Source organism: Amblyraja radiata, chromosome X (genome assembly GCF_010909765.2).
Source record: "Amblyraja radiata isolate CabotCenter1 chromosome X, sAmbRad1.1.pri, whole genome shotgun sequence".
Taxonomy (NCBI): Eukaryota; Metazoa; Chordata; class Chondrichthyes; order Rajiformes; family Rajidae; genus Amblyraja; species Amblyraja radiata.
This window is the reverse complement of record NC_045999.1, coordinates 4,492,313-4,503,418: the sequence shown is the minus strand read 5'-3', so window position 1 is coordinate 4,503,418 and position 11,106 is coordinate 4,492,313. Positions and strand designations below refer to the sequence as shown.

Below are 11,106 nucleotides of genomic sequence, written 5' to 3'. Positions count from 1 at the left end.
GAGGGAAAACGTTTTCACACAGAGAGTTGTGAATCTGTGGCATTCTCTGCCACAGGAGGCAGTGGAGGCCAATTCACTGGATGTTTTCAAGAGTGAGTTAGATTCAGCTCTTAGGGCTAACTGGACCAAGGGATATGGGGAGAAAGCAGGAACGGGGTACTGATTGTGGATGATCAGCCATGATCACATTGAATGGCGGTGCTGGCTCGAAGGGCCGAATGTCCTACTCCTGCTACTATTTTTATAGTCGTTTATTAAGGATATATGTTTGTATTGTATTATGGTGGTGGGTTCTGGCTTGTTTTATTATAATATAAATATTATTTTTGAATAATTGAATACATTTCTCGATTAAAAAAAAATAGAGAGCATACTAACTCCACCGCTGAAAGTACCTGAGGTCAGGTTGGGACCCTGGTCCCTGGCTGCACCACATTCACCCTAACATAGAAAACATAGAAACATAGAAAATAGGTGCAGCAGTAGGCCATTCAGCCCTTCGAGCCTGCACCGCCATTCAATATGATCATGGCTGATCATCCAACTCCGTATCCTGTACCTGCCTTCTGCCACAGAAGGTAGTTGAGGCCAGTTCATTGGCTATATTTAAGAGGGAGTTAGATGTGGCCCTTGTGGCTAAAGGGATCAGGGGGTATGGAGAGAAGGCAGGGATGGGATACTGAGTTGGATGATCAGCCATGATCATATCGAATGGCGGTGCAGGCTCGAAGGGCCGAATGGCGTACTCCTGCACCTATTTTCTATGTTTCTCTCCATACCCCCTGATCCCTTTAGCCACATCTAACTCCCTCTTAAATATAGCCAATGAACTGTGGCCTCAACTACCTTCTGTGGCAGAGAGTTCCAGAGATTCACCACTCTCTGTGTGAAAAATGTTTTTCTCATCTCGGTCCTAAAGGATTTCCCCCTTATCCTTAAACTGTGACCCCTTGTCCTGGACTTCCCCATGTCATGTCTGTGGGATCCGAACCAAGGGAGTGGAGCTACATAAATAGACCAGAGACCTGCAGTGCAGTTATACTCAGTGTTTATTGCAGAAGGCCTGTTGTCTGGGAAATTACAGCACGGTGTTTCTGAAGGGTAACCTGTTCAGTGGTCAAGAATGTCAAAGGGTAAGAGCCACTATCAGAAGAAGCTGTTCAGAAGAAGCTGTGCTGGGGGCACTGCTTGGTTTGGCATTGGTTTTGTTGTGGTGGGCATTGTTGTTGTGGTGGGCACAGCTGTGGGCAGAGGGATGGGCACTGCTGTTGCTGCTGTGCTTCGCAGTTGATGAGGATTTTGATCCCGGAGCCTTTCTTAGCGCACTCGAATGCTTCTGGGGCTTGCTCCAGCGGGAAGCGGTGTGTGATCAGAGGCTTCACATCCACCTTCTTCGAAGCGATCAGGGCGATGGCTGTTGGCCACCTGAAACGGGAAAGAAGAGAGAGTTATACAGCGTGTAATAATAATAATGGATGGGATTTATATAGCGCCTTTCTAATACTCAAGGCGCTTTACATCGCATTATTCATTCACTCCTCAGTCACACTCGGTGGTGGTAAGCTACTTCTGTAGCCACAGCTGCCCTGGGGCAGACTGACGGAAGCATGGCTGCCAATCTGCGCCTACGGCCCCTCCGACCACCACCAATCACTCACACACATTCACACACAGGCAAAGTTGGGTGAAGTGTCTTGCCCAAGGACACCGCGACAGTATGCACTCCAAGCGGGATTCGAACCGGCCACCTTCCGGTCGCCAGCCGAACACTTAGCCCATTGTGCCATCTGTCGTCCCAATGACTAGCCTGTCCAATCCTGCAGGGGTTGGACAGGCTAGGTTGCAGGAAAATATGTTGGGGGGGGAGTCCAGAACCAAGGGTCACAGTTTAAGATAGACAAAAGTGCTGGAGAAACTCAGCGGGTGCAGCAGCATCTATGGAGCGAAGGAAATAGGCAACGTTTCTGGTCGAAACCCAGAAGGGTTTCGACCCGAAACGTTGCCTATTTCCTTCAGGGTTTCGGCCCGAAACGTTGCCTATTTCCTTCAGGGTTTCGGCCCGAAACGTTGCCTATTTCCTTCAGGGTTTCGTCCCGAAACGTTGCCTATTTCCTTCAGGGTTTCATCCCGAAACGTTGCCTATTTCCTTCAGGGTTTCGTTCCGAAACGTTGCCTATTTCCTTCGCTCCATAGATGCTGCTGCACCCGCTGAGTTTCTCCAGCACTTTTGTCTACCTTCGATTTTCCAGCATCTGCACAGTTCCTTCTTAAGTCACAGTTTAAGAATAAAGAGTAGACAAGGCCATTTAGGACTGAGACGAGGAAAAACCTTTTTCACCCAGAGAGTTGCGAATCTGTGGAATTCTCTGCCGCAGAAGGCAGTGGAGGCCGATTCACGGGATGTTTTCGAGAGAGTTAGATTCAGCTGCTAGGGCTAACGGAATATCAAGGGACACAAAATTGCTGGAGCAACTCAGCAGGTGCAGCAGCATCTATGGAGCGAAGGAAATAGGCAACGTTTCGGGCCGAAACCCTTCTTCAGACTGATGGGGGGTGGGGGGGGGGGGGGAGAAGGAAGGAAAAGGGGAGGAGGAGGAGGAGCCCGAGGGCGGGCGGATGGGAGGGTGGGAGGAGACAGCTAGAGGGTTAAGGAAGGGGAGGAGACAGCAAGGGCTAGCAAAATTGGGAGAATTCAATGTTAATGCCATACGGACGCAAGGTCCCCAGACGGAATATGAGGTGCTGTTCCTCCAATTTCTGCTGTTGCTCACTCTGGCAATGGAGGAGACCCAGGACAGAGAGGTCGGATTGGGAATGGGAGGGGGAGAAGGAATATCAAGGGATATGGGGAGGAAGCAGATTTTGGATGATCATATTGAATGGCGGTGCTGGCTCGAAGGGCCGAATGGCCCACGCCTGCACCTATGACTGCCGGCATATGGCTCTGTGGAGTAGAGCACTCATTTCTGCTTATGACTATTCAGGGCTACAGGTACAAATCCCACTGCGGATTTGAACATGTATCTAGGTCACATCTCTCATGGCAACGCTGCAGTCATTTGGACAGACACCAGCATTTGTCCAACTATGGCACGGTGGCACAACGGTAGAGTTACTGCCTTACAGCGCCAGAGTCCTGGGTTCGATCCCGACTACGGGTGCGCAGTCTGGGACCCAGAAAGTGAGTGTTCTTTATTTTAAATATTTGTGCTTTGTACAATTGTAGACAATAGATAATGAACACTAGGTGCAGGAGTAGGCCATTCGGCCCTACGAGCCAGCACCGCCATTCAATGTGATCACGGCTGATCATCCCCAATCAGTACCCCGTTCCTGCCCTCCCCCCACATATCCCCTGACTCCGCTATCTTTAAGAGCCCTATCTAGCTCTCTCTTGAAAGCATCCAGAGAACCTGCCTCCACCGCCCTCTGAGGCAGAGAATTCCACAGACTCACAACTCTCTGTGAGAAAAAGTGTTTCCTCGTCTCCGTTCTAAATGGCTTACTCCTTACTCTTAAACTGTGTGTGGCCCCTGGTTCTGGACTCCCCCAACATCGGGAACATATTTCCTGCAGTAATTCTTTTAATTACTTAAAATTGTCTTCAGGTGGTCTTTAGATTTCGTTTTGCAAAATTGTTTCATGTTTTGGATGCTAGTGGGTCATGTCCATGGTTGGAGACTCTGCCACCTCTTGGACCAACTCTGAGACCACCCAGCCAAACAAGCCAGCCTCCTGGGACAGACAAAGGCAAGTTGTGGCAGAGGACACATAGGAGCTGACAGGACCCAATGCACAGTGCTGGTCATTTTTACATTCTATATGTTCAATGAACCTCCAAACCTGCACATCTTTGTGGAGTGTGGCAGGATAGCAGAGCTCCTGGAGAAAACCCACGAGGTCCCAGGGAGAACGTCCAGACTCCATGCAGGCAGCAGCCGCAGTCAGGATCGAACCCGGGTTCCCCTGGCTCTGCAAGGCAGCAACTTTACTGCTGTGCCACCCTGCCACTCACTTGGCCAGTGTTTTTGCAGTGTAACCCCAGATATTTCAGGATCTAACTGCCCCGCACAATAACACACGAGGTAAACACAGACTGTTCTTTATTCTTGTTAACAGTCGACATTCTAAACAAAGATGGGCTGATTCGCAGGAAGAATATTATTTGCTCGGGCTTAAAATGCAGGAAGCAATACTGGCCGAGGGCCACCGTCAGGGGAGTCACACTGACATTTCATAACAACACCTTCTTTATGAGTGGAAATGGATCGTAGAACATAAAGCAGCACAACGCCAAGTTAAACCGATCTCACCTACCTGGACGTGGTCCATATCTCTCAATTCCCTGCAACTTAAGAGGCTATCTAAAAGCCTCTTAAATAGAAACATAGAAACATAGAAATTAGGTGCAGGAGTAGGCCATACGGCCCTTCGAGCCTGCACCGCCATTCAATATGATCATGGCTGATCGATTAAATGCACTAATGTAGCCGTCTCCACCACATCACCCCTGACAATGCGTTCCAGGCCCCCACCTCTCTGTGCAAAAAAAACTTGTCCCCCCCATTAAACATTTGCCCTCTCACCGTATAGCTAAACAAGTTTCCCCCTTCAGCTTCCGACGTTCCAGAGAAAACAATCCAAGTCTGTCCAACCCTCTCCCTGCAGCTTGAACCCGGCTACTCCAGGCAGCGTTCTGGTAAACCTGCTTTGCCACCTTCTCCAGAGAGTCCACATCTTTCTTGTTTGGGCGGCACACAGTGGTGCAGCGGTAGAGTTGCTGCCTTATGCCCCTGTCCCACTTAGGAAACCTGAACGGAAACCTCTGGAGACTTTGCGCCCCCCCCCACCCAAGGTTTCCGTGCGGTTCCCGGAGGTTTTTGTCAGTCTCCCTACCTGCTTCCACTACCTGCAACCTCCGGCAACCACCTGCAACCTCCGGGAACTGCACGGAAACCTTGGGTGGGGCGCAAAGTCTCCAGAGGTTTCCGTTCAGGTTTCCTAAGTGGGACAGGGGCATTACAACGCTTGCCGCGCCAGAGTGATACAGTGTGGAAACAGGCCCTTCAGCCCAACATTGGGATAGTCCCAGCCTCAACTACCTCATCTGGCAGCATGTTCCATACACCTACCACCCTTTTTGTGTGAAAAGGTTACCCCTCAGATTCCTACTACAGTAATTCTTTTCCCCTTGAACCTGTGTGCTCTGGTCCTAGATTCCCCTACTCTGGGCAAGAGACTCTGTACATCTACCTGATCTATTCCTCTCATGATTTTATACACTCCTGTCTATACAGAGTTTGTACGTACTCCCCGTGACCACGTGGGTTTTCTCCGAGATCTTCGATTTCCTCCCACACTCTAAAGATGTACAGGTTTGCAGGTGAATTGGCTTGGTGTAGGTTAAAATTTTCCCCAGTCTGTTAGTGTTAGGGTAATGTTAATGTGCGGGGATCGCTGGTCGGTGCAGACTCGGTGTTTCCGCTGAAGGGTCTGTTTCCGCACTGTATCTCTAAACTTCTGTCTTTCTGCAGTTGTACAGAGTCCTAGTGAGGCCATACCTGGGGTATTGTGTGCAGTTTTGGTCTCCAAATTTAAGGAAGGACATTCTTGCCATTGAGGGAGTGCGGCGTAGGTTCACAAGTTTAATTCCCGGGATGGCGGGACTGTCATATGTTGATAGAATGGGGCGGCTGGGTTTGTACACTCTGGAATTTAGAAGGATGAGACGGGATCCTAATGAAGCATATAAGATTATTAAGGGATTGGACACGCTAGAGGCAGGAAACATGTTCCCGATGTTGGGGGAATCCAGAACCAGTGGACACAGTTTACGAATAAGGGGTAGGCCATTTAGAATAGAGATGAGGAAAAACTTTTTCACCCAGAGAGTTACGAATCTGTGGAATTCTCTGCCTCAGAAGGCAGTGGAAGCCAATTCTCTGGATGTTTGCAAGAGAGAGTTAGATAGAGCTCTTAAAGTTTGCGGAGTCAGGGGATATGGGGAGAAGGCAAGAACGGGTTACTGATTGTGGATGATCGGCCATGATCACATTGAATGGCGGTGCTGGCTTGAATGGTCCTCCACCTATTGTCTATTGTCTATAAAACAAAAATACTTACGTGTTTGTGTATTTAAAGCTCCCGCGGATGTCAACCTCTCTGACAGTTGCATGTAACACAGGAACATTTGATGTGTTACATTGCAGGCCAACCAGCACAACAATCCCTCCAGGTTTGACAGCCTGTGTGTTAGAGACAAAATAATGTTAGGAAAGCTGAGCCAAGATATATCGCAATTTGTGCTGCATTACAGTAAACGTTCAATGTTTAGAATAATAACTATTCATACCACAAATCCAACGCGTACCCAACTCAATGTGTAGTAACCAGTTTAATTCATGTATAAAAAAGTACACAAAAGTGCTGGAATAACAAAGACATACAGGTTTGTAGGTTAATTGGCTTGGAATAAGTGTACATTTTGCCGATGTTTGGGGGGAAAAATGCCGATTTTTTTGGTGACTGCCGGCAAGATTGTCTGGCGTATCAGGTCACCAAAAAATTTGCGGGAGAAGGCAGGAACGGGGTACTGATTGGGGATGATCAGCCATGATCACATTGCAGGAAGATTGTTCCCGATGTTGGGGAAGTCCAGGACAAGGGGGTCACAGTTTAAGGATAAGGGGGAAATCTTTTAGGACCGAGATGAGGAAAACATTTTTCACACAGAGAGCGGTGAATCTGTGGAATTCTCTGCCACAGAAGGTAGTTGAGACCACAGTTCATTAGCTATATTTAAGAGGGAGTTAGATGTGGCCCTTGTGGCTAAAGGGGTCAGGGGGTATGGAGAGAAGGCAGGTACAGGATACTGAGTTGGATGATCAGCCATGATCATATTGAATGGCGGTGCAGGCTCGAAGGGCCGAATGGCCTACTCCTGCACCTATTGTCTATTGTCTGTTGTCTATTACATTGGGAAGGGGTGAGTATTTCCTGTGCCTGGGAAGAGGGTAACGAAATGACAGGGATGTGGGATAAAAAAAAATCTGGATCTTTAAGGCGGAGACTGACAGATTCTTGATTGGTACGGGTGTCAGGGCTTAGGGGGGGAGAAGGCAGGAGAATGGGGTTAGGAGGGAGAGATAGATCAGCCATGATTGAATGGCGGAGTAGACTTGATGGGCTGAATGGCCTAATTCTACTCCTAAAACTAGTGAACTTGTGATAAGCAATGGACGGATATGTGACCTGAAGCGTTGCCTGTCAACATTTCCCTCCTCGGATGCTGCCCGACCGACCCCCCCCCCTGGCTCCCTCCAGCACTACTTAATCTATGAACCACTGTTGTACCTCCACCAATGTAAAGCACTTTGGCCAACGATAGTCGTTTTTAAATGTGCTATAGAAATAAAAGTGGCTTGACTTGACTTTTTGCGTCTTGCCCAAGAGGTTTTAGGCCTTGCCCGCCGGTTGTACAGATTAATAATAATAATAATGGATGGGATTTATATAGCGCCTTTCTAATACTCAAGGCGCTTTACATCGCATTATTCATTCACTCCTCAGTCACACTCGGTGGTGGTAAGCTACTTCTGTAGCCACAGCTGCCCTGGGGCAGACTGACGGAAGCGTGGCTGCCAATCTGCGCCTACGGCCCCTCCGACCACCACCAATCACTCACACACATTCACACACATTCACACACAGGCAAAGGTGGGTGAAGTGTCTTGCCCAAGGACACAACGACAGTATGCACTCCAAGCGGGATTCGAACCGGCTACCTTCCGGTTGCCAGCCGAACACTTAGCCCATTGTGCCATCTGTCGTCCCGAACGATTGAACGATCCCTACAGTTGTGAAGCCAGAGACTTACATAGACACCAGCCTGGATGCAGGTATCAGCCCCAGTGCAGTCAATGCACACGTCAGGCATGGCGCAGAGAGAGGACTTTACTTTCTGGGCCAACTCCATAGGGCACGTGCACTTATCCACTTTCAAGACAATGGTGGCTCCCAAGCATTTTGCCTTTTCCAAACGGTCCTGACACAAATCTGCAAGAGGGCAACGAGATTAAGAAATACATCCTTCCCGTATCTCCATTGGGAACAAGGTTGTGAGAGCATCCCGTCCCTCAATGACTGGTTTCCGCACATCCCTCCCACATCTCTCCCTGCCATCCCCATGCAACTACATTGAATTATCAGAGACATACATTGGGAAGACGGTCAGAACCCTTTGTCCCAGGGTGGACAAGCCCAACACTGGAGGACACAGCTATAAAGTGAGAGCGGGAAAGTTGAACGGAGACACATGTGGGGCAGGTTTATTTACACAGAGAGTGGTGGGGCCTGGAACGCAAACGCATTGCCAGTGGTGGAGGTGGAGGCAGATACAATAGTGGCGTTTGCGGCGTTTGGGGCATGTGGAAATGCAGGACATACAGGCCCGATGAGATCAGTTTAGCTGGGCATCATGTTCAGCACAAACATTGTGGGCCGAAGGGCCTGTTCCTCGGCTGTACTGTCCCCCATGTTCTATGTTCTAATTCTACCATGCATCTTCCTCCTTCCGTTAAAAACACGTCTCACAACCTAAGCTTCTGGTCATCTGCTGTCGGGACATGCTGTCAAAGGAGATGTGTGGGGCAAGGTTTTTTCTACACAGAGGGTGGTTTGTGTGACTGGAGATGGTGACAGAGGCAAATGCGATCGTGGCATTTAGGAGACTTGGGATAGGGATATAAAGAAATAGGGAGGTCGGTTAGGGTTCGACCAGTGTAGATGGGGCAATTTGGTCGTGTTTCCACCATGTATGACCCTATGATATGCAGGGAATGAGGGGATGTGGGCTATGTGCGGGTAGATAGATGATGGTCTTGGCACCATGTACAGCATTGTGGCTTCAGGGACATTTTCTTGTCCTGCACCATTCTATGTTCTACCAAACTATCCCACCAACCCATCACTTGTAAATCCAATTGCCCATTTATTTCTTAAGCAGTTCTTATTAATTAATTTTGTAATAAACACGATGCATTTGTTAATGGGGTGAAGTGAAACTCTAATGTAGGAAAACAACGTGGAACTCTTAATGCGGTTAAGACACCAGGGGTGCATCATTAAGGGCCTGTCCCACTCGGGCGCCGTTTGCGCGTCTCACGCAGGTGGAGAGCGAAGATTTTGCGGATCTCAGAAATCCTGGGGCGCCGGGCGCCGGGCGTGAGCGTGCGTCACTGCCTATGCCACCACGCGCGCGTAATGCACGCGTAAACAATGTTGCATAAATGACGGGCAAATGTGGGACAAGCCCTTTAAGGTAGACAAAAATGCTAGAGAAACTCAGCGGGTGAGGCAGCATCTATGGAGCGAAGGAATAGGTGACGTTTCGGGTTGAGACCAGGAAGCATCTATGGAGGGAAGGAATAGGTGACGTTTCGGGTCGAGACCAGGAAGCATCTATGGAGTGAAGGAATAGGTGACGTTTCGGGTCGAGACCCTTCGCTCCATAGATGCTGCCTCACCCCGCTGAGTTTCTCCAGCATTTTTGCCTACCTTTGATTTTTCCGGCATCTGCAGCTAATGTTTGACCTTTCTCAGGATTTGTGGACTGTGCCTCTCTTCACAATCCAGACCTGTACTGGATTGGGGATGATCAGCCTACTCCTGCGCCTATTGTCTATTGTCTATAAAGTGGCAGGTAGACAAGGTGATGAAGACATGTGCACAGGCAGGCAAGGTTGATCGGAAAGGTTTAGAAGGATACAACAGAGAGTGGTGAATCTGTGGAATTCTCTGCCACAGAAGGTAGTTGAGGCCACAGTTCATTGGCTATATTTAAGAGGGAGTTAGATGTGGCCCTTGTGGCTAAAGGGATCAGGGGGTATGGAGAGAAGGCAGGGATGGGATACTGAGTTGGATGATCAGCCATGACCATAGTGAATGGCGGTGCAGGCTCGAAGGGCCGAATGGCCTCCTCCTGCACCTATTTTCTATGTTTCTATATGGGTCAAACGCAGACTAGTGTAGATGGGCACGTTGGTGGGCAAGACTGAGTTGGGCTGAAGAGCCTGTTTCCATGCTGAATGACTCCAGCCTCGATCACCCCTGCATGTCGCTCCTACCAGCAATTAAGCGACGAGTCACTCAGAATGTGGATGCCATCGAGTCACATTCCAGTGTACACATTCCTCAACCTCGGAGATTTAATCCGTTTGATGGGAAGGAAATAGCCCTTGGCAAGACCAGCAGTTGTTTCCCCAAACTAAGTTGTCCCTTGACAACCAGCAACCCCTCGTACGCTGCGGTGGGTGGAGTTAGTGATGGGACTCCCATGCAGAGCTGGGAATACCCGGGAATACTTTTGACAGGGCTAACGAATACGGAGCACGGGAGCCCATCAACACCTCGGGGTCCAGTGGAAGAGAGGTCGCGGTTACAAAAACAACGCACTCAATTGCAATGGAAAAATAACTCATTCAGGTTCGGAATGTATTCTGTAAACACTTACCACATACTACAGTCAGAGTCACTCCTATGGCCTTGCAAGCAAGAAGAGTCATCAGGCCAATTGGTCCTTTACAGATTAAAGAAAACATTTGTTAGAAAGACATGGAGTTTTACTTCCTACTTTACATCCATTTCCAAATGCGCTCAGTAACGTCGCCCATCCACGTTCTCCAGAGGTGCCGCCTGGCCCACTGAGTTACTCCAGCATTCTGTGTCTCCGTTTGCATTTATATCATTTTCTCTCTCGATCATATGGATATCGACTCCATGTGACCTGAAGAGGTCATAGAAATACAAGAGGAAACAAGAGTGCTGGAGTAACTCAGTGGGCCAGGCGACACACCTCTGGAGAACTTGGATCGGTGACGTTATTGATCAGGACCCTTCTTCAGATCGCAGGTACACAAAAATGCTGGAGAAACTCAGCGGGTGCAGCAGCATCTATGGGGCGAAGGAAATGGGCAACTTTTCGGGCCGAAACCCTTCTTCAGTCTGAAGTTTGAAGGGTTTCGGCCCGAAACGTTGCCTATATCCTCCGCTCCATAGATGCTGCTGCACCCGCTGAGTCTCTCCAGCATTTTTGTGTACCTTCGATTT

At 49.0% G+C, this 11,106-nt stretch overlaps 1 protein-coding gene across 1 annotated transcript in view; it reads right to left on the bottom strand.

Annotated features, from left to right (window-relative positions):
• Positions 1–1,102: 1,102 nt before the first annotated feature.
• LOC116968172 (sorbitol dehydrogenase-like) overlaps positions 1,103–11,106 on the bottom strand; it is a 28,827-nt gene continuing 18,823 nt past the window's right edge. The window contains exons 5-8 of the mRNA XM_033014814.1: positions 10,511–10,576; positions 7,877–8,055; positions 6,124–6,245; positions 1,103–1,425 (exon numbers count right to left, since the gene is read on the bottom strand). Coding sequence (XP_032870705.1) covers positions 1,161–1,425; positions 6,124–6,245; positions 7,877–8,055; positions 10,511–10,576 — 632 coding nt within the window. The 3' untranslated portion in view covers positions 1,103–1,160. The remainder of the gene's footprint in view (positions 1,426–6,123; positions 6,246–7,876; positions 8,056–10,510; positions 10,577–11,106) is intronic.